Raw genomic sequence first — 19,984 nt, forward strand, 5'->3', positions numbered from 1 at the left:
TAATATTACGAGAATAAAGTCATAACTTTACGAGAATAAAGTAATAATATTACGAGAATAAAGTCATAACTTTACGAGAATAAAGTCTTAATATTACGAGAATAAAGTCATAACTTTACGAGAATAAAGTCGTAATATTACGAGAATAAAGTCATAACTTTACGAGAAAAAAGTCGTAATATTACGAGAATAAAGTCATAACTTTACGAGAAAAAAGTCGTAATATTACGAGAATAAAGTCATAACTTTATGAGAAAAAAAACACGTAAAATTACTACTTTATAATATTGACTTTATTCTCATAAACTTATGACTTTATTCTCATAATATTACAACTTTTTTCTCTTAAACTTATGACTTTATTCTCATAATATTACAACTTTTTTTTCTCATAAACTTGTGACTTTATTCTCATAATATTATGACTTTATTCTCTAAATCTCAGTTTTATTTATTTTTCCTCAATGTGGCCCTAATACTCCGTCTTACCATAGACCTACAAAATGATAAATAAAAATGAAAATGTAAACAAAAAACAGTTATCCATTTTCCATTTTTATAAATCCACAGGGAGCCACTGGAGAGGAGCTAAAGAGCTGCATGTGGCTCCAGAGCTGCAGGTTGAAGACCCCTGACCTATACAGTACCTGGCAGATGGGCTCTGTGCAGTTAACTCACTTTCAAGAAAATCGCGTTTCGCCTAGTTTGACTGTTGCGGGCCGCCGTATCCTGACTTGTTACCAAGGCAGCCAGGAAGAAGCTGTGAAGGGAGCGGACTGTGAGTTACTCTTGTTTGTTTTAACGCAGCTTCTTCATCTGTTTTCACCAACACTTCAGAGGTTTTAATCAATAGTATGTCGAAGATAAGATATATACATACATTATTATGTTAGTCCTTTTGTTTTTACAGCAATAAATGTCGTTACGAGCGTGTTGAAGAGCTATTTTGTTAGCTTTGTTAGCTCCTTTAAATATATATATAACATCCTCCTGAGACTCAGCCCATTGACATGTGTCCTCTGTAGTGGACTCCTGAGACTCAGCCCATTGACATGTGTCCTCTGTAGTGGACTCCTGAGACTCAGCCCATTGACATGTGTCCTCTGTAGTGGACTCCTGAGACTCAGCCCATTGACATGTGTCCTCTGTAGTGGACAGTTTGTCCACATGCATATCCTCTTACTCTTTTGACCTACTCTATCAACCCCTGGTGTATTGTAAAGAGGACATCCTAGGCTTTCCAGTGATATGGCAGGTGTTGTTGTTTTTTTAATCCATTTGAATGTATTCTTGGTTTAATATCACTTTACAGCATAATCTGATCATTTTGTTTAGTGTTTTCACACTGAAATAGTCCTGTAGTCCACTACAGTGGACAATACAAATACAGTTTAACAAGCATAAATTGTTAAGATTTCCCTTTAACCCTAAATAGGAAGGAAATCACAAAAAAAAGTAATTGGAAGACACTTTTTTCTACATGCTTTAATGTAAACCCCCCCCCCAAAAAAACTTTATTTTCCTCATACCAGCTGTACTGCATCACCTCTTTTCACCTTCTGTCTGAAACGCCCTGTTTGAGGTCCTGCCCCAGTCTGCTCTGATTGGTCATTCGAACCAAACTCTTCAGACTATGCTCCAGCTCCACTCTAACTAGCTTTCTTGGAGGCAGGGAATGAAATTAGCAAAATAAATAAATGTTGGCTGCGGCAGGTACAAATTTCAGGTCGCTTGCCACCATGGCAGATAGGTTTTCCTTATAATAAGAAATATTATATTAAGAATATTCGAGCCGAATAAAATTATTTGACAGGCTTACAATTCTGCGACAGCTACAGATACTGGATTTTATTCTTTTTTCGCTAGGGCATTTGATTTATCGATTGCTGTTGGGGTGTAATGAGAATTTCAACAAATATAACAAAAAATGTTTTGGAAGAATATGACCAACTCTAGCTTTACGGTTACGTGATATATTCCATATTTCTACGGTCTTAACAAATTTAACGCGTTCTACATAGAATTCAAAAGTGGCAGACAAAAATATTGAGTGCCCGGTAGAAATTTTCAGTGACCTGCCACAGTGGCAGGTGAAGAAAAAACTTAATTTCAGACCCTGCTTGGAGGGCATGTCATACTAGCCGCTAGGCAGGTATTATAGAAATGTGTTACTTGGTGACATCACCACGTTACGGAAGAAAAGGCAGGACTTCAAGCCATATTTGCCAACCTTGAGACCTAAAAAATAGGGAGGATTTCAAAACCAAAGTGGGGGGTCTGAGGGTCCTTCCCCAGAAAAATGTGAAACTTTGCTTTCCCGCATACTGGTGACTTTTAAAGAATGAAAATAACAAAAATAATAAGTACACTGCAACAGCATTTTTGTGTTAAATAGGCCTACTTTTAATTTTACTTTTACTTCACAGGAAAGAAAAATTAATAATTCACCCCTCTGGCGTGAATTTTGTTTGAATCTCTGGCACAAACTAATATTCATCCATTTTTATTTAGTATGTTTGCTCCTGCTTGAGTATTTCTTTCTCTTGGTACTCAACATTTCTCTTTCCGTCTCTCACTCACTGAAGGCCCTTTCAGACACAACACGACAACGGCACCACTGCGCTCTTATTTCCAAAGGCTTGCGCCACGCCATGGCGGCTTTTCGTTGCATCGAGCAAAGCACAACTTAGGTGCTGCATGCTGTGATGTGCGGCGAGTTCAGTAGAAAACTGGGAGAGGGCAATGAAAAATGGGAGTCTCCCAGGAAAAAATCGGGAGGGTTGACAAGTATGCTTCAAGCAAGAGGAGTAGTGTTTCTGTGGGGGAGAGTAACTCACTTTGTTGTGTACTTTGGGCTTTGTAACTTTGCAGATCGTGCACAAAAACTATGTAACACTAAAGGAAAGGGAAAAAGCACAAAAGCATAATAGGTCCTCTTTAACATTAGATGAAAACTTTTCTGTAGTTCTCACTATTCATCCTGTTCCTGTCTGCCATCGCACAGGAGCCGCTATGGCCACCCGAAAAGGCTGAGTACTTTTTCACAGGCTGCCACCATGGGCACCGCATCCTCCTTGGTCAGCCCAGGAGAGGTGATTGAGGATGGATATGGGGGTGAAGGAGGGGAAGCCTGTGTGATCCCAGTGGAGGTCAAGCCCAAAGCACGACTCCTGCGCAGTTCCTTTCGCAGAGGACCTCGGGTGATTGGGGCCAGTTTCAAATCCACAGGCTCTGTGGATCTAGAGTATGCTGCTGAGTATGAAAGACTCCGTAAAGAGTATGAAATCTTCCGTGTCAGCAAGAATAACGAGATCTCATCCATGCAAAAGAAGGAGGCCAAGCTGGATGAGGAGAACAAGAGGCTGAGAGCTGAGCTACAGGTAAAATGAGTAACAGCTTATCAAAGCACAAGCTTATAGGCTACATCATTTAAGGTTTATGGATGTTTTAACAGTTCTCATGATGATCTTCTTTCTCAATGTGACAACAGGCTCTGCAGAAGACCTACCAGAAGATCCTTAGAGAAAAAGAGAGTGCTCTTGAGGCCAAGTATCAAGCTATGGAGAGGGCCTCCACCTTTGAACATGACAGGGACAAAGTAAAACGACAGTTTAAGGTAAACAACACCACATGTGTTACTGTTAGCATCCTGTCCAGTAATCATGACTGCAACGCTAAACAATTGGTTAATCACCACCAGATTTTCCGGGAGACAAAAGAAAAGGAGATCCAGGATCTCTTGCGGGCCAAGAGGGACTTGGAGGCCAAACTGCAACAGCTGCAGGCTCAGGGCATCCAGGTGTATGACCTAAATGATTCTGACTCAGATGACAACCAAACCACGGTTAATGGTAAGACCCAGAAATCCACAATGTTGGCACCTTTTCTTTTCTTTGTTTTATTTATTCATCCACCCTTCCAGTATTAATTTGCCACTAGAATACAAAATTTAAGGTCTTGTTTTGTATGATAAAATCTTCATCACACGCCTTGTCTTATTTAATCACTGTATGTCTTCAGCTGCAGGGACACAGTGTGAGTACTGGTCTGGCGGTGTGCTGGGAAGTGAGCCCTCTATGGGCAGCATGATGCAGTTGCAGCAAACCTTCCGAGGTCCAGAATTTGCCCACAGTTTGATAGATGTGGAGGGACCCTTTGCAAATGTGAGCAGAGGTAAGTAAACTGCAATATGTCTGTAGAAAAAGGGAAGCATCATGATCTGGGTTGTAGGCAAACTTGTTTGCCCCATGGCCATGACGCTGGAAAAATACATTTCCTACTTACATGTATTATATCTTTTATGCATTCACTGAACTCTTCATGCGTTTCTTTCACAACTTTTCTTGTATGTGTTTGTGTCAGATGACTGGGATGCTGCAGTAGCCAGTCTGCTTCAGGTCTCCCCTCATGTACCCCAGGCCTTATGGAGTAACACTGTGCGCTGCTACCTAATCTTTACCCAGGAGACCAAAGCTGAGCTTGATGTCTTTATTAAGGTTGGTTAAGTGGCCAGTGTCGATTAACTGTAAATATTCTGTTTTCAGGAAATTAGTTTGGTCAATTCAAGACTAGTCTGAACGTCAGGCGCTTAGAAAACCATGGTGATTTAACCTGGTAGAGAACTGACATTAGTCCATGTCTGGTAAATCTTTGCTTCATGTTTTCATTACAGAAACACTCACCTTTGTTACGGAGAATGTGCGAGAGTCTCGGCCATTTCTACCTGAATGTCTGCTTCCCAGAGGAGAATGCTGCCTCATACGCCGTGGAGCGCAAGCAGGAGATTGAAAGGAGCTCTGTGTGTGTGCTTCTTGTCAAATCTACTGTCACTAGGTACAGTAAGTCCTATACCCAGCCTCACTAGGATATCCCCATGTAGTTAAGATTGTACTTGCGTTCTATTTTATAGTTTATTTGTGTGTGTAGCTCTGTGGTGGAGGATTGCGAGGAGGCTTTTGTGAAGAATCCAGATGGCCATCCGCTGGTGCTCTACCTCAGGACTGAAGAAGATCACAATTTGACTGGACCCACCAGGCAACTGCTAGAAAGGGTCAATGCTGCAGACAAGGCTGCTAAAGTCAAGGTGTGTGCGTGCCATATATTAAATGAACAAGATAAAACACGATACAGGGGATATTTCACAAAGTATACAACGTTAGATGACAGTGTTCTATAGATGGGTATGACCTTTATAGTCATGAGATTATGTATGTGCTTTTAGTTTCACTTAGTATAATTACACTAATAAGTCTGAGCAAAAAGCAGAAGTTGTGTGCTTATTGCCTTTTAAAGTTGACTTTCTGTATGTTCCTCGTTGCTAGATGACACGCAGTGCTTGTGCTTACATTGTTTTTAATATTAACCCAGGTGGTGGATCATAGTGGTTCTGTAGAGGAGGGGGCTGACCTCATTTATTCTCAAGTAGAGAAAGTCATCAAACAGGTACAGACTGTCAGCAACATCAGTCATTTTATCAATTCAATTGCAAGCATTGTGTGTATAGTGACAGCTTTTAACTTCTACCCTCACCACGTAGGAGTTGCTGGGTCTTGAAGGAGCAGATGTTGACTCTAAGGACTCTGGGATAGAGGAGGCACGTGAGGAGGACTCAGGAGATGTGCTGTGGGACTTGCATGATGAGCAGGAACAGATTGAGTCCTACCAGCAGGCCTGTAGCACAACCACCTCCCAGTTAGGCTTCCAGAAGGTAGGGCAGATGTTCTCCACTTTTTTAGCTATCTTAATCTTGTCTTCCAATCTAATACTTTGTAATACTTAATCTCTCTATGTCTGTGTTGTGTCTGATGTCCTCCTCAGTATATAGATCGTTTGAATGATATGATAGCTGCTCCCCCTCCCACCCCTCCGCTGCTGGTGTCTGGTGGTCCAGGCTCAGGAAAGTCTCTCCTGCTTTCCAAATGGTGAGATCTTATTGTAATAGTGTAGGGGAGAGCCGGTACCAAAGTAATGCAGGATGAAAGTAGCGCGACAATTTTCTCCGAGCCAATACAAGTCTGATATGCCAAAATACATCAGCATGTACAGCATGCAACACTTGTGTGGATACGTCATGGTGTTGAGGTGTTTTACCTGGTATTGATAGAACACACACGTGAGTTGTTGATCACAGCGAAAACTTAGTTTCTGTCTGTGACATCATGATATATCTTTTTGAAATAATTGTGCTTCTTTCGTACCACCATTCTTCTTCTTAATGGTGTGATGTGTCATCATGGAATAGGCTATTAAGTACAGTTTGTCTAATCTTCGTTGTTGAATCCTTTTCAGGATCGAGCAGCAGCAGAAGCAGTCCCCCAACACCTTGTTCCTTTATCATTTTGTTGGTCGCCCACTTTCCACAAGCTCGGAGCCAGTTCTCATTATCAAACGCCTCACAGTCAAAGTAAGTGGCTCTTCTGAAGGCTTACTTCCAGTGTAGACACTCTTACAGTCTAGCTGAATAACTGTGGGAATGTGTTTTCTGTCTGTCGTCACACAGCTGCTGCAGCACTTCTGGTCCATTTCTGGCTTGTCCATGGAGCCCAGTAAGATCTTAGAGGAGTTTCCCCGCTGGCTTGAAAGACTATCGGCACGCCATCAAGGAAACATCATCATCATCATCGACTCCATTGACCAAATACAGGTACACTCCAGATTAGACCTTGTTTTGTCGCCTTTAGAATAATTTTTTTTTTCCAGAGTAGCTTTTCTAACTCTACAGTTTTTCTCTTTTTTTCAGCAAGCAGAAAGACACATGAAGTGGCTGATTGACCCTCTCCCTGTCAATGTGAGAGTGGTGGTGTCTGTCAATGTAGAGACGTGTCCTCAAGCTTGGAGGTGAGACACACTGCTTGAGTTCTAAATATCCAGGTCAATTTACTGTAAATGTATTGTATTGCTATTTATTTAATTTCCCTGCAGTGGTAAATGTTTCTGAATGTGCTCCTGTATTATTGCCATTTGTAATTCAGTGACCACGTCTGTTTAGGTTATGGCCCACACTCCACTTAGACCCACTGAGTCCCAGAGAGGTCAGGAGTGTTGTTAACGCAGAGTGCCAGAGCATGGATCTCAAATTGACCAAGGACCAGGTCAGTTATCATCCCACTATCCCTCTTTTTAAAAACTCTGGAGAGATTTGAAAATGTTCAGGTTCAGGTTACTTTATTTGTACCCACAGGTAGATTTGGTTTGCAGTAGAAAGACAAGGTATTCATTAGGACTGCACAATGAATTGAAATTTTATCGAAACCGCATTATGGACTACTACAATTTTCAAATCGCAGGAGGTGCAATATTTCTTAAATTAGAAATGTGTGTCTAATCTAATCTGAGCTGTGACTCACCAATCAGCCTGCTAAACCATTTCACAATCTGACTCTGAATTTCTGCTCTTTAAAGATAAGTTTCCAAAGAAAAAGACAAGATTGATAAAATCAATAAAAGCACGATCAAATAAGGTCACATAGGTTCTAACTATTTGAAATATATTTTTGCGCAATATGTCCATGACACCGTGTCCTAACTGGCCACTGAACTTTTGTCGGACGCTCTGTTTTTATTTATTCCTGTCGCTCGCGTTGAAAGCGCCGCAACGGACAAAAACCTCAATAAGGTGGCAGCTGGCTGGAGGGAGATCACCTGGAAGTTTCCTACTTGCTGTTGGCTATATTGTGTCATTTCCAGTATTTTTTTTTTTTTTTTTTTTTACAATCAAATATTTATTTTCACATTTGAATATTTGTTTTTTTTACTAATCAAATGTATATTAAAATTTTGAATATTCATCAACAGCCCTTCCAAAAGACATTTGGAATTGTTAGCAGTCATATTTTTTTTGGGAGAATGCCACAGTTAAATGTTTCTTTGTTCCAGGAGAAGAAGCTGGAAAGGCACTGTCGCTCTGCATCGACCTGCAATGCATTGTATGTCACACTACTGGCAAGGATGATCATCAGGTTAGCCACATCTGGTTTCACTCTTCTAAATTCCACCGCAGAGAAAAAACTCTCTTTTTCTTCCCATCCAGCATGGTCAGATCACATCAGGCTCAGATGCAAAAAGTTGAAAAGCCTTTTCCGCACACCTATTTGACTCTTTGAAATTTGGTTATAGGTCTATTAGCTGTTTTTTTGTCCTTTTAAAAGTAACAGTGGTGCTCTTCTAAATAATTTTTTGTGTATTTTCAACACTTTTTTAAGGAAAAGATCAAAAACACACTCTTCTCATTGCAATGAAATGTATATAATGGTAAGGTTTTCTGTGACTTTCTTTTGTTGATTGGAATAAATGCCATGTTTTGTTACTGCCCAGCAGTATATCAGGTTGGTCTCTGGAGAAGAGCCTGGAGCAGTGTCTCCAGTGTCAGGACACCATGTCGCTCTACCGCCTGGCACTCAAGATGACGCTGAACTCCCTCAACACAGACAGAGAACGACACATTATGAGAGAGGTGACCTATGTCCAGACAAAATAACAGTAACTTCTCTCCACTTAAACACAGTGTTTTATCATCGTTATTGGTTTTAATGGCAAGTGTGCATTGCAATCCTACTTTTTCACCATGTTATATTGTGTTCTCATGATACCGTTCACATTTTCTTTTGATTAGTCAGAAATATCAGATTTTTTTTTGCAGTGTCTGGTTTACTTTGGCCTCACGGGGACTCACATAAACATTTTTTTCTCTATGTAGCAAATTAACGTGCTTGTTTTTTGTCTCTCCTTAGATACTGTGCCTTGTATGTGCCAGCCATAATGGAGTGAGTGAATCAGAGGTACTAGACCTTTTCCCAGAACTGGAGCTGCCTGTCCTGTCCTCTCTGCTTTACCATCTGAACAGACTCTGCATTGTAACCCTCCGCTGTGGGCTCATCAGGTTTCAACACCTGCAGGTAACTGGGCTTTGGCCAGTAGAATATTAAATGCAAAAGAAAACATGATATTCTTTTTGAAGTTTTTGTCTCTAAATGTGTTTGTCTTTCAGGCTTGGGAAGCTGTGAGGTTGGAGTTCCTGGGTGGAGGAAGTAGCTCGGCTGCTTACAGAGAGAAACTCATACTGTACTTCAGTCAGCAACTCAGGTGCATATTTAAGAGTGGTCATCTTCTCTTCATACATTCTTCTATTAGTACAGCTCAAGTCATTGTGTGTGTGTGTGTGTGTGTGTGTGTGCAGCCAAGACCGTGTGACGTGGCGTGTTGCAGATGAGCTGCCCTGGCTGCTCCAACAGCAGGAGGATCGGACTAAACTACAGCTCAGCCTCCTGAATCTGTTTGTTTCCCAAAACCTCTACAAAAGGTACAAAGCATGCGCACACACACAAGCTGATCTAGCAAAGCCCGCTCCGTTTATTTACATATTGTCTTACATGTGTATGTTTTCTTTGTTCTAGGGGTCATTTCTCTGAGCTGCTAGCCTATTGGCAATATGTGGGCAAAGACAAAAGCTCCATGGCCACTGAGTACTTTGACTCCCTGAAACACTACGAGAAGAGCTGCGAGAACGAAGACGGCATGACCAAGCTGGCAAACCTGTATGAGACCTTGGGACGTTTCCTCAAAGACCTGGGCCTCCCCAGTCAGGTAGTGCACATACATGGTTGCAATCAGGCCTGGAATTTCATTATTTTAGGGGCCACTAGGCCTTTGGTGTTGTCATTTTTTTGAGGGCACAAAGGCTACATTCCAGGGCAGCAAGGCCATCAGAAAAAAAACAATTATTTTAAGTCCACGGGAATAATGAATTTAGCTTAAGAGTTAAGGGTGATTTTATTTGTAATACATAATATAACTATCGGTGAAATACAAATTTAAAAAATGTTTATCTCACAATAATTTATTGGTATTTCAAATTACCAATGTTTGAAAGTTGTATATTGTTATTTCCTTAGGGGGGGTAGAAGGAGAAGGAATCAGTTTTTGGGTGCATCCCCTCAACCAGCGAAGGAAACACTGTGCATCGTGCTGTGGCTTGATCAAAATAGATTAGAAACGGGGTAATTGCAGACTGAGTGATCAGCTCTGGCATCCGCATCGTAGCCGGAGCAGCGGTGTCAAACTATCATCATAAATAGCCTGGTTTTCCAGGGGTTCTTACCAGGCTTGAAATCAAACCAACCACTGGTTACGTGCGCAGTGTTTCACTTGATGTTGCCTAGTAAAAGACACGGGTGTCTCAAAATGTGTTCACAGGAAAGAGGCAGAGGATAAAACAGCGAAATCAGCTGAGGCAGTGTGGGCAGGGCATCAAGGCCACGGTTGCCCCAGGGCATACAATTTTCAGGCCAAACAGAGGAGCTACGACGGCCATGGCCGCCGGTGAAATTTCTGCCCTGGTTGCAATATTTTAAAGAGTATTAGCTTTGAAATAAATTAAAAAACAAAACATGTTTATTGTTCATCACACATTTTTTCTGCCTCACTTTCTATGGCTGTTTTTTTGTTTCATTTGCTTACATAGCCTAAATAAGTGTCCGTATATATACACCTCATTTTCTGTTAGGAAAGTGCACATATGTATTTGTTTCTGTCTGTTTTTCTAGGCCGTAGCACCTTTGCAAAGGTCCCTTGAGATTAGGGAGACAGCCTTGGACCCGGACCATCCCAGCGTAGCTCGCTCCCTGCACCAGCTGGCTGGGGTTTACGTCCAGTGGAAGAAGTACGGCAACGCTGAGCAGCTGTACAAGCAGGCCCTGGAGATAAGCGAGAATGCCTACGGAGCTGAGCACGCCAGCGTAGCACGAGAGCTGGAGTCACTCGCCATGCTCTATCAGAAACAAAACAAGTAAATGGTTCCCTCTTGGTGTTGACATGCATGATGTTATTTATAATTATTGTTTGTGTAGTATAGTGTATTGGTTGTTCCTGCCAGGAAATGTGTTTACAAAGAGGCATCCCACCTGTGTTGATGATCTTATAACACTCGTTAAATGGCTTGCATCTGGCGTTTTTACAATCAGGTATGAACAAGCAGAGAAACTCAGGAAGAGGTCAGTGAAAATTCGTCAGAAGACTGCTCGCCAGAAAGGTCATATGGTAAGCATATTTCACAGATACCTGCCTGCTTAGTCATACGCACTTAATCAGTCATAACGTACATGCCTTTTGTCGACTCCTCCTTTCAGTACGGCTTCACTTTGTTGAGGCGCAGAGCTCTGCAGCTGGAAGAGCTGACTCTGGGGAAAGAGTCTGCAGACGCGGCCAAGACACTTAATGAACTGGGAGTCCTTTACTACCTCCAAAACAACCTGGAGTAAGGCACACATGTTACAGCTGGCATGCACACAGACAAACACATGTAACACTCTCTGTATTCTGGACATTAAAGGGGAAACTTTGCAGATTTTCAACCAGCTTTGTATCATTACAATGTGCGTAGCAAGGCCGTATGTATGGACACATCCAGCACATATAAATAATTAAAACAGTTGCTATTCTACGACAGGCAACCACGCACTGCCGTCCGAAATAATCTACTTCAATCATTATTATTACTACCAGTTCTAGTATTACGATGTACTGCAGTTCTGCGTGTAATTTGTCCAAGTGGTGTTGCCGTACCCCAGCAGAAGCCGTTGCTCGACTCTGCAAAGCAGACTTAACTGTAGGCAGGTAGATTTTTTTCTTAAAATATCATGACTTTATTGTCATTAAATTATGACTTTATTCTTGTTATTACTTTTTTTCCTCAAAATGTTACGACTTCTCAGAGAACACAGATATTTGAGAAATGTTGCCGAAACCCATCAGCTATTAAAGTCCAGGGCTTTATAAATGAATTAAGATTAATTCATTTCTCATTGACGTGAATAGGTGTCACATGCATATTTAAAGAGGTTACTTCCCAAAACAGAAGAGGGATAAGCAGGGATAACGAAATGAGAAAAGTTGATCTACAGGAGAATAAATATTTGAAAGCAATACAGAATGCATGAGAGCCTTACTGCGTTTTATTTTTCATTATAAATTTCCACCATAAATTGATGCATAAAAATTCACCAAAATGCAGGAAACAAAGTGTTTGACACTCAAAATCTCTTGGGGGAGGACCCCCACATCCCTCGCTTCATAAAACCTACACCCTAGGTGAGTAGTATATGCAAATGAACAATGTTTAACTTCCCTCCATGTTGCCAGCGCCCTGAGCTCCCTGCTCATTGGCCATCCAGCGGACTTTTGCTGGCTCTAGTGCTGTTGTTCAAACTAAAAAAATGCAGAAGTACAACATTTACTTTAACAGCTCTAGAGCCGGTCAAAGGTCCTTTGCTGGTAAATGAGCGGGGAGCTCTGGGAGTTGGCAACATGGGGGGAAGTTAAACATTGTTCATTTGCATATATAGTACTACCCACATTGTAATGTAATCAAAGCTGGTTGAAAATCAGAAAAGTTTCCCTTTGATTGTGTAATTGTGTCTCCCTCAAACTGTACCTTCTACCTGATTCTTGAAGTCTTAACTTGTGTGTCCACCAACATATCTGAAACCCCCGTTTGTCCTCACCAGTGCAGCCAAGATTTTCTTGACCCGCTCTCTGGAGACTCGTCAGCGTGTCCTCGGTCCAGATCATCCAGACTGCGCTCAGTCCCTCAACAACCTGGCTGCACTGCACACAGAGAGGAGGGAGTACGAGGCGGCTGAGGACATGTATGAGAGGGCGCTAGACATCCGCAAGAGGGCCTTGTCCCCAGACCACCCCTCGCTGGCATATACACTCAAACACCTGGCCATGCTCTATAAACGAAGAGTGAGTAACTTTAATATTCTGTCTGTTGAACGGCTCATTCTGTGTTTGAATCTAATTTGGAGATGTGTGTGTTGTACAGGGGAAGCTGGAAAAGGCTGTGCCGCTGTATGAGCTCTCTCTGGAAATCAGGGAAAAGAGTTTTGGGCCCAAACACCCCAGTGTGGCCACAGCACTGGTCAACCTGGCTGTGATCTACTGCCAACTGGTGAGGATGTCATCATACTTTATTCCTTAGAACTATTAGCACATATTTGTTTTTATTTTAATGTTACGAGCGATGCTATGTGTAGCTGTATTTTTGGTTGTAAAGGGCAAAGCTAACTGTAGACTTCTTTGTCTTCTGCAGAAGAAGCACGGTGACGCCTTGCCTCTTTATGAACGAGCGCTGAAAGTATATGAGGATAGTTTGGGGCGCTCACACCCACGGGTCGGAGAGACCCTAAAAAACTTGGCTGTGCTAAGGTACAGTAGTTGAGGTTGCATTCAACATTCGGCTAATCCTGAATGTCGCATTACTTTTAACATGATTTTTTTGTATTCCTTTTGTAAATAGCTACGAAGAGGGCGACTTTGAGAAGGCAGCAGAGCTTTACAAACGTGCAATGGAGATAAAGGAGGCCGAGCCGTCGTTGGTGTGTGGGAACTCCCCTTCCCGCCACTCCTCCAGTGGGGACACATTCAGTCTGAGAGGACCTGCTCCCCTCCCACAGGCCCCGAGGTAACTCTGTTCAGCCACTTATTGCCACAGAAGCATAGAATAACAGAAACATCAGACCCCATGGTTTTATCAAAATGGGAACCATTCTGGTCACCACACTGCGATTGTTGCCTGGACGGAGGTTTTAGGGTTCGGTCAAATGGACTTTACCTGCCAGCGTGATTATGAAGTCTGTCGTATTAATCTGTGAAACATGTGTATTTACCACAAGTATTTATTAATATTTCTAACATAATCATGTATTAGTGATCAGAAAAATCAGTGGGGCATTCGCTCAAAACGTAGGAAGCAGCGTACACGGACCCAACGGAACTGAACGAAGGAGCGAGAACCGACTCGAATGGATTGTCACAGAGAAACTGACGCTATATTTCAAGACTCAAAAGGTTCGAAACATTTACATGTATTAACTCGAAGGAACCGATTCTGTGAAAAGAGTCGGTCTGCACATCACCATCATGTACAGTATGTAAGGAACCTCCGTTAAATCAGTCCTTTTTATGGAACTCAGGTTTACCCTTATCATTACTTCAGAGACACTTTATTCCTATTTACATGCCTCACAGTGTATATGAGCAAAATAGTAGCAAATGCATTTGCTGGCATGGAATGCCATGAGACTTTGGTATGCCATAAACCATAAAACATGATTAATAAAAACACATTCTGTGTTTTCCAGTGTACAGCGGATATTACTCTATGCACTTTTCAAAACTTCCCCTTTTTGTGAACTGGGGTTACAAGTATGAAGAAAACCCAAGCATTCTTTATGTTTGATTTTAAATGAATAACTATAAAATCCAGTAAAAAAGGGCTTCTCAAGCTCATTTTTAAGGAGATGAAGTATCAACTATTTCCACAACTCAGTCTGATCATGCTGTTATCTCTCACCTAAACTGTTCAGACCTCAAACAGATTTGTTGCCAAGTCTACATTCCTGATGTTCTGACTGAAGGATTTTAGAGGGCTTCTGTCTCTAAATTCAAAATGTGCATATTGTGAAAAAAATGGTATATTTGTGCCGTTAATATGTCAATTACTTATGTTTACATTATGTATTGTTGACCTACTAGTATTAAGTATGTAATCCAAAAAGAGAAAATGTAGAACCAAAGATAAGTGATCAAAAACAAGCCTAGTCCGTGTCTGAGAAGACATCACCTGCGGTACTGATTTCATGCTGTTTGTGTATTTATTCATTAACAAAAAGGATTTTAAGGGATTTGCCAAAATCATGATAATGCCACATGAGTGTCAAGGTTAAAGTACAATGAAGTAATGACTCGTCTGACTGAATGTACATGAATCCCTAAGGGACACCGTGTACCACAACTTATAGTCTCATTGCTTCAATGTAGTACATTCAGTGTATCAGTTTAAGTGTTTTTATATGTTTTGTGTATTAAAGTAATTGAAAATCTGTAAAAGCTGTACAGGACAACAACAAAAGTCACATCCAATATATCAAGAAGATTGTATTCCATCTAATAAATACTTTATTGAGACAACTTAAACATGTTTAAATGTTTAAATCTGTTGCAACAGATGTTTTCTTTAAAGCTGAGTGAATGACACATACATGAAAAGGTAGGGACATTAGCTCATTCACTAATCAAAAACCGTAGAAAATACACATTGTGATACATGTTAATGCACTAACAGTGATATTATCCTAGGTTTAAAGACATTCCATTAGAGACTGTACCAACTCGAAGTGCTAAACACCTTCCCGGTATGTCAGCAAATTACACATCTGACTGCTTTTGCATGATTTAATGTGTGTTGTGTGAAATGTCATCAGCAGCAGTTTTCATGCATTTCTCTTCTTTAGCTGTTAGAAGAATTCATTCTGTAATTGTTTATTTGACATGAATTGGCTTTTTTCATGATAATGCTTGTTATCAAAGAAAGCAATGAAATAGACGTCTGAGAAAAAGGCATGTCTCATCTGAATAGCATCTTCAGATTGTTGCCTACAACTTTCTCATCTGAGCCATCAGGTCCTCTAGGCTCTGTTCAGACTCTCCCACCGTCTCCTCACCTGTTGTATCCTGGTTCAAACAAGAGAAAACAACATTGCCAGTTAAGGTAATTTGTCACAGTGAATATTTTTATTTGACTATTACAATTTCAAAACTTGTGATGCTGCATTTTTCAGAAAATACTCAGCAATAATGTCACATATTTTAAGTTAACAAGCTCAAACATGTAAAACTACCATTTAAGCCGTTGTTGTGTTACAGAATACTAACCTCCGCTGGAATGGTGTACGCCACAGTAATGCCTTCTGGGAGGTCAGGCACAGTGCCCGATGCAGCCTGTAACTCTGCGTCAGACACCTCTGATACTAGTTCAATACCTGCACAGCACAATTGTGTGTGTTAATACACATGAGGCGATATACTGTTACAGATCTGACACTGTTAGCTGGGATAGTTGGCATGCTCACCCCACTCATTGTCCTCGTGTACGACCTCTTCCTCCTCTTCCTGTACAACTTCAACCTTTGGCCGCTCTGCTTCTTTTTTCTGAAGGGAAATATTCATACAGATAGACACTGTTAGCTGTGCCAACTGGCACAGCACCGTACTGCAGTACAGAGTCTGTGTTGCAATGAACAGGGCTTTTGGTAGGTCCTACATTGTAATACTTGAAAACAACCAGCAAACACACCTTATACTCTTCCTGTTGTTTCCTGCAGTAGCTGTCATTACACTGGGGGTTTGGTTTCATGGCCATGGTGGGGAAGAAGTCCTGCATGGCGTTGTAGCCAAGATAATAACTGACGGTGCCGAACTTCAACAGATACCTGAAAGACAACAATATTTAACTTATACATATACAGACAAATCGTACACCTTTAGGTTTCCCACTTGCCACAAATAATGATGTCTTACTTGAGGACATTTTGCACCAGGAGGCCTGCGACCACGCCCATCGTTGTTGGTAAGCTGGCAGCACACACGCCCTCCCTTTTTAGGGTCTTTTCATCGATGTTAGCTGCTACCACCAGAGGAGGAGCACACTAACAAAAGGATATGATATTGTATTACAATATTAACTACTACGATTGTTTTTCTCACAGGGCAATGTTGAGGTGAATATCTTTTCAGTGTAAAAAAAGAGTACAACAATGTTAAATGTAAAGTTGTTTGTGTGTGGACGTACAGCGAAGCACGCCATCTCTCCGGGAATGATGAGCTGGATGTGTCCCGATACAGCATTCTCGCTGACACCAGACTCCATCCAGATCTGACCTAGTTCGTTACAGGCCTATGACAAAATGAATACAATCTGTCAGAGTCAAAAGCACAGTGTAAAACATGCTCTGTTTTTTTGTTTGACAATGCTGCGCTTACTGTATTGATGGCCATTCGGGCCTCATAGTTGTCCACACAGCTCAGGATCAAATCCACCGGCTTCCCTTCTTCAAGCCCTCCATAACTGAGAAGACACAAAATAATTTGTTGTGAAAGGCCTGTACTGCTGAGGAGAGAGAATAATAATAAAACTAGAAACTGGAGATTAGGAATGCTCACCTGATTCGCTCCATAAAATGTGTAAAATTTTGCATCGTGGTGATATTGTAGTTGTGGGTCTCGAATGACACATCTGGGTTGATGTTCCTGTTGGGTAAATTGAGTAACATTTAAGCAAAAAGGAACCTATTTTTGGGGGAAAAGTGGTTTACTTTAAACAATAGTATACCTGAGTGTGTGTTCTGCGGCTTCCACTTTACTGAGGCCGGCCTGGTGAGGCTGGAAGAACAGTCGGTTCATATTGGCCAGCTCTACTTTGTCATAGTCAAAGAGGAGCAGCTGTGATGGTGCAAGTATAGATGAGATTAGGGTAAGAAGCACAAGCAGACAATCTACTGAACAAGATGAACAGGTATAAGGCAATATAGACAAAATAAATAGAAGTTTGCATTACCTTACCAATGCCACATCTAGTGAGCATTTCAGCTGTCACACTGCCAACTCCCCCAACACCAACCACAGCGACTGTGAAAGTCCGGATTTTCTGTCAACATATTTCAAGATGATTATTCATCCTTCTTATTGCTAAAACCATAGAGCTACAACAATTAATCGATTAGTTGTCAACTATTAAATTAATCGCCAACTATTGTGATAATCAATTAATCAGTAATTTTTTAAAGAAAAAAAAAGTCAAAGTTCTCTAAATTCCAGCTTCTTAAATGTGAGTATTTTCTATTGTTTTTATATTTTCTATGACAGTCAACTGAATATTTTTGAGTTGTGGACGAAAACGAGACATTTGAGGACGTCATCTCGGGCTTTGGAAAACATTGATCAACATTTTCTGACGTTTTATAGACCAAACAACTCATTGATTAATTGAAAAAATTAACCGACAATTGAAAATAATCGTTAACTGCAGCCCTACCTTTAACCATCCTTTCATTAGGAGAGCACTGATAGGTATCCTTTGATATCAGCTATAAAAATCATTGACATTGCCCGAAAATACAAACATTTTGGAAACATGTCTTTGATGTAGAGTTTTTGTAGGTATATATGTGGGTGGATGTGTGTGCACTCCATCCATATGTGGCGTTACTTTGTTTTTGTGTACATGTATGTCAGATGAGACCCAGTCTCGAGGCGGTTTTGTTTTGTGATGATTAATTGCCTGTTAATTTGTATTAATGGCAATAAAGTTAAAAAAATAAATAATAATAGACATGTATATATAATATATATTGTGAACAATATGTATTTTTCAGGCTGACATTTGGCCATCTGTGGAATTAAGTTTTTTTTTTTTTTTTTATATATATATTTTATTAAGAATTAGGTCAGTTCATATTTCAAATTAATAGCACAAAAGTCACACGGTCTTTAAAATACAATAAACCCCTAATACCATCCATGTGATACACCTTTATACACCTGCATTTGTACTAAAATGCACATTAGTATTAAAGGTCCCATATTGTAAAAAGTGAGATTTACATGTCTCTTATATTATAAAGCAGGTTTAAGTGCTTTATAAATACTGTTAAACTATCAAAACGCTCAATATACGGAGAAACACACACAGCCTGTATTCAGAAATTGTGAGTTTGAAACAAGCCGTTAGGATTTCTGTCTATTTGTGATGTCACAAATATACAATATTTAGACCATTTCACGATTTTAAACGTAAACATTCTAAATGTGTCCCAGTTTATTTCCTGTTGCAGTTTATTACAAAAATTACATCAGCTATCAGGATGTAAACATGGACCCAAACTGTTGCCTAGCAACGCAATTCCGTCGCAACTCCCTTGAAATGCACTAAAACGGAGCGTTTCAGACTGAGGGTAAATACAGGTATATTCAGGCTGACAGTATGAGGAAAATAACGTTGTTTTTTTAACATTACAGCGTGTAAACATGTTCTATTAGAAACACATAATATAAATATGAACCTGAAAATGAGCACAATATGGGACCTTTAATATCAGCTGGCATGGGTGGAAAAAATATTGGAAATTGGTTATAGGAAGGTATAGATGTGGTATTAATAATTTACTGCATTGCAAAAAAGAACAACCACATAATACATATATCATACCTCATAATCATCCACGATGCCCATTCTCTTTAAAGCCATGAGACGACTGCAATGAAAACAGCTGAGATTAGCCTGTGGTCTATGATGAAGTGATGAAGTGATGAAGTGACACCATATGGGATGATGAGTGAGTCATAATAAGGCGTAGTCTCTTTATACAGAGCTTATAAACAGACCTGACTGTCAAAAACACAACATTAATGAATAACAACTCACCTGTATGGGTTTGAATCCACCACTTCGCTGCTCATCTTGTCAATCTTGGGTCTGTGCAGCTGCTGGCTGTGAGCATCCTCCACGGCGCACTGCTTCTGCTTACACTTTATCAATTCATTCTCCAACTCTCTCACCCGCAGCTTCAGCTCCTCTACTGTCGCCATGACGGGGAACCAGTACCGCTAAACAATGCCAACGAAATATAGATGATATTATAGATAATAATAACGCAAAGTGACTTTTTGTAGGAGGCTAAAATCGGTGCGGAAAGTACACGTCTTCACAATTCAGCTGTCAGATGTGTGTACATGTATAAAACGTCCGAGTAGAAAACGAGTACAAGTAACCTAAAAAGTGTTCCTACATTATAAATTGTTGCTATTATTTAACAATTTTAGAGGAGCTGATTGTTGTATTATTTCTGTACATTATGTTTTTTTTTTTAATTGCTGAATTTTAGTAAAATATTACAATAAATACTTTTTTTTTTGAGGACGTTACGTCGGTGTGCGCAGCCGTAAACGGTCCGACCACCTCTAACAACAACAAAACACCGCTAACGGTGCACCTGGAAATTATTAATCCATTTAGAGGGATATTTCAACAGTTTTAGAGGATATTGGCTCACTGTTTATTTATTTCTGTCCATTAAGTTTTTTTAAACTAAGATATTACACTTTTTTTGAGGACGTTACGTCGATGTGCGCAGCCGTAAACGGTCCGACC

At 40.5% G+C, this 19,984-nt stretch overlaps 2 protein-coding genes across 4 annotated transcripts; one reads left to right on the forward strand and one right to left on the reverse strand.

Moving 5' to 3' along the window:
* The first annotated feature begins 635 nt into the window (after positions 1-635).
* Positions 636-14,973, forward strand: nphp3 (nephronophthisis 3). 3 transcript variants are annotated; one of them, XM_037757374.1, is made up of 28 exons: positions 636-778; positions 3,005-3,380; positions 3,491-3,616; positions 3,701-3,851; positions 4,021-4,173; positions 4,363-4,496; positions 4,673-4,833; positions 4,927-5,083; positions 5,368-5,442; positions 5,537-5,707; positions 5,818-5,921; positions 6,289-6,403; positions 6,500-6,643; positions 6,740-6,837; positions 6,989-7,091; positions 7,876-7,958; positions 8,314-8,452; positions 8,730-8,894; positions 8,987-9,081; positions 9,176-9,298; positions 9,393-9,582; positions 10,542-10,783; positions 10,959-11,034; positions 11,124-11,251; positions 12,501-12,741; positions 12,821-12,946; positions 13,088-13,203; positions 13,295-14,973. In XM_037757374.1, exons 2-28 carry the CDS (start codon positions 3,057-3,059, stop codon positions 13,461-13,463), a joined length of 3,909 nt encoding a protein of 1,302 aa, XP_037613302.1. In that variant the 5' UTR covers positions 636-778; positions 3,005-3,056; the 3' UTR covers positions 13,464-14,973. The 3 variants fall into 3 exon arrangements, with proteins under 3 accessions (XP_037613302.1, XP_037613305.1, XP_037613304.1); XM_037757377.1 differs by having other exon boundaries at positions 8,317-8,452; XM_037757376.1 differs by lacking the exon at positions 636-778 and adding an exon at positions 800-852.
* Positions 14,938-19,711, reverse strand: uba5 (ubiquitin-like modifier activating enzyme 5). Its single transcript, XM_037757407.1, has 12 exons — positions 19,259-19,711; positions 19,043-19,088; positions 17,393-17,482; positions 17,168-17,277; positions 16,999-17,085; positions 16,819-16,903; positions 16,628-16,732; positions 16,357-16,484; positions 16,133-16,268; positions 15,909-15,987; positions 15,712-15,818; positions 14,938-15,510 (listed from the first exon to the last, which is right to left on the reverse strand). The coding sequence occupies exons 1-12, from the start codon at positions 19,420-19,422 to the stop codon at positions 15,433-15,435; spliced, it is 1,215 nt and encodes a 404-aa protein (XP_037613335.1). The 5' UTR covers positions 19,423-19,711; the 3' UTR covers positions 14,938-15,432.
* Between the last annotated feature and the right edge of the window lie 273 nt (positions 19,712-19,984).

The sequence above is a fragment of the Sebastes umbrosus genome, chromosome 21, assembly GCF_015220745.1.
Source record: "Sebastes umbrosus isolate fSebUmb1 chromosome 21, fSebUmb1.pri, whole genome shotgun sequence".
Taxonomy (NCBI): Eukaryota; Metazoa; Chordata; class Actinopteri; order Perciformes; family Sebastidae; genus Sebastes; species Sebastes umbrosus.

Bases quoted from the DNA above. Each gene is read 5' to 3' on its own strand.
- nphp3 (XM_037757374.1), top strand. From the start codon at position 3,057: ATGGGCACCGCATCCTCCTTGGTCAGCCCAGGAGAGGTGATTGAGGAT. The intron at 4,174-4,362 runs GTAAGTAAACTG...TGTTTGTGTCAG, and splicing joins CTTTGCAAATGTGAGCAGAG to ATGACTGGGATGCTGCAGTA. The intron at 12,742-12,820 runs GTGAGTAACTTT...TGTGTTGTACAG, and splicing joins CCATGCTCTATAAACGAAGA to GGGAAGCTGGAAAAGGCTGT.
- uba5 (XM_037757407.1), bottom strand. From the start codon at position 19,422: ATGGCGACAGTAGAGGAGCTGAAGCTGCGGGTGAGAGAGTTGGAGAAT. The intron at 17,278-17,392 runs GTAATGCAAACT...GCACCATCACAG, and splicing joins CTAGATGTGGCATTGGTAAG to CTGCTCCTCTTTGACTATGA. The intron at 15,988-16,132 runs GTGTGTTTGCTG...ATTTCCCTTCAG, and splicing joins AACAACAGGAAGAGTATAAG to AAAAAAGAAGCAGAGCGGCC.